Source organism: Trichinella spiralis (genome assembly GCF_000181795.1).
Source record: "Trichinella spiralis strain ISS 195 chromosome Unknown Scfld2505, whole genome shotgun sequence".
Lineage (NCBI taxonomy): Eukaryota > Metazoa > Nematoda > Enoplea > Trichinellida > Trichinellidae > Trichinella > Trichinella spiralis.
This window is the reverse complement of record NW_003529444.1, coordinates 1-766: the sequence shown is the minus strand read 5'-3', so window position 1 is coordinate 766 and position 766 is coordinate 1. Positions and strand designations below refer to the sequence as shown.

General features: G+C 41.5%; 1 protein-coding gene across 1 annotated transcript; it reads left to right on the top strand.

Moving 5' to 3' along the window:
• Positions 1 to 121: 121 nt before the first annotated feature.
• Tsp_15862 (conserved hypothetical protein) lies at positions 122 to 497 on the top strand. Its single transcript, XM_003368424.1, has 2 exons — positions 122 to 253; positions 321 to 497. Exons 1-2 carry the CDS (start codon positions 122 to 124, stop codon positions 495 to 497), a joined length of 309 nt encoding a protein of 102 aa, XP_003368472.1.
• Positions 498 to 766: the final 269 nt, after the last annotated feature.

Genomic DNA, 766 nt, shown 5'->3' with positions numbered 1-766 from the left:
GCAGTCATGTTCGGCGTGAGGAAAAGAGACCATCGAGCAATTGAAAATTCTGTATCTTCCAATCACGTTTGGGGTGAGCAAAAAGAGACTACGCCGGTAAATTTTTGACGCTGATATAAAAATGCCGAAATGCGAAGCGACACACCGCCACGCTAATATAGAAGTAGCCGTGGCAGGCGAGCAAGCGCAGTTCTCGTTTGACGTTGTGTTCAGTGCGGTGGTTGCATTGCGCCGTTCATGTGTGTATGCGGACGTGTTTGTGAAAATGTTTTTTTTAATGATCATTTTCATCCTGCGTATTACACTAATTATATGCGCAGGTGGATCGGTTCCAGCGAAAACAGCAAGTAGTGGTATTTTGGAGGTTAATCTGGTTGTGTATTCGATTGGTGGAGAAGCGTTCTAAAGTGGTTTTGTCAGTGGAACAAAGATCAACCGCAATAAATATGAAAAAAATCCAGTTGACAATGCAGCAGTTTCAAATGAAGAAGAGATGAAATCATTGGTAGCTGATAAAGCAATAACGTGTTTATGTCGTGAAGAAATGAAAATGGTTGTATAGTGACGACTGTTTTCCGATTGTTGTGACGCATGTTGCCCCTGTTATCACGTCACTAACATGAATGCTTGCAAGCATCACATTCGTTTTGAACGAAATGCGAAATCAGAATTGGAATTTGTAAATTGAAGTTGTTCAGGACGGATGAGTTGCTAAAACAGTGAAGGAGGAACCTATTAAGAGGGGTTGAACCAGTTTAATGGTTCA

Bases quoted from the DNA above. Each gene is read 5' to 3' on its own strand.
- Tsp_15862 (XM_003368424.1), top strand. From the start codon at position 122: ATGCCGAAATGCGAAGCGACACACCGCCACGCTAATATAGAAGTAGCC. The intron at 254-320 runs GTGTTTGTGAAA...TTATATGCGCAG, and splicing joins GTTCATGTGTGTATGCGGAC to GTGGATCGGTTCCAGCGAAA.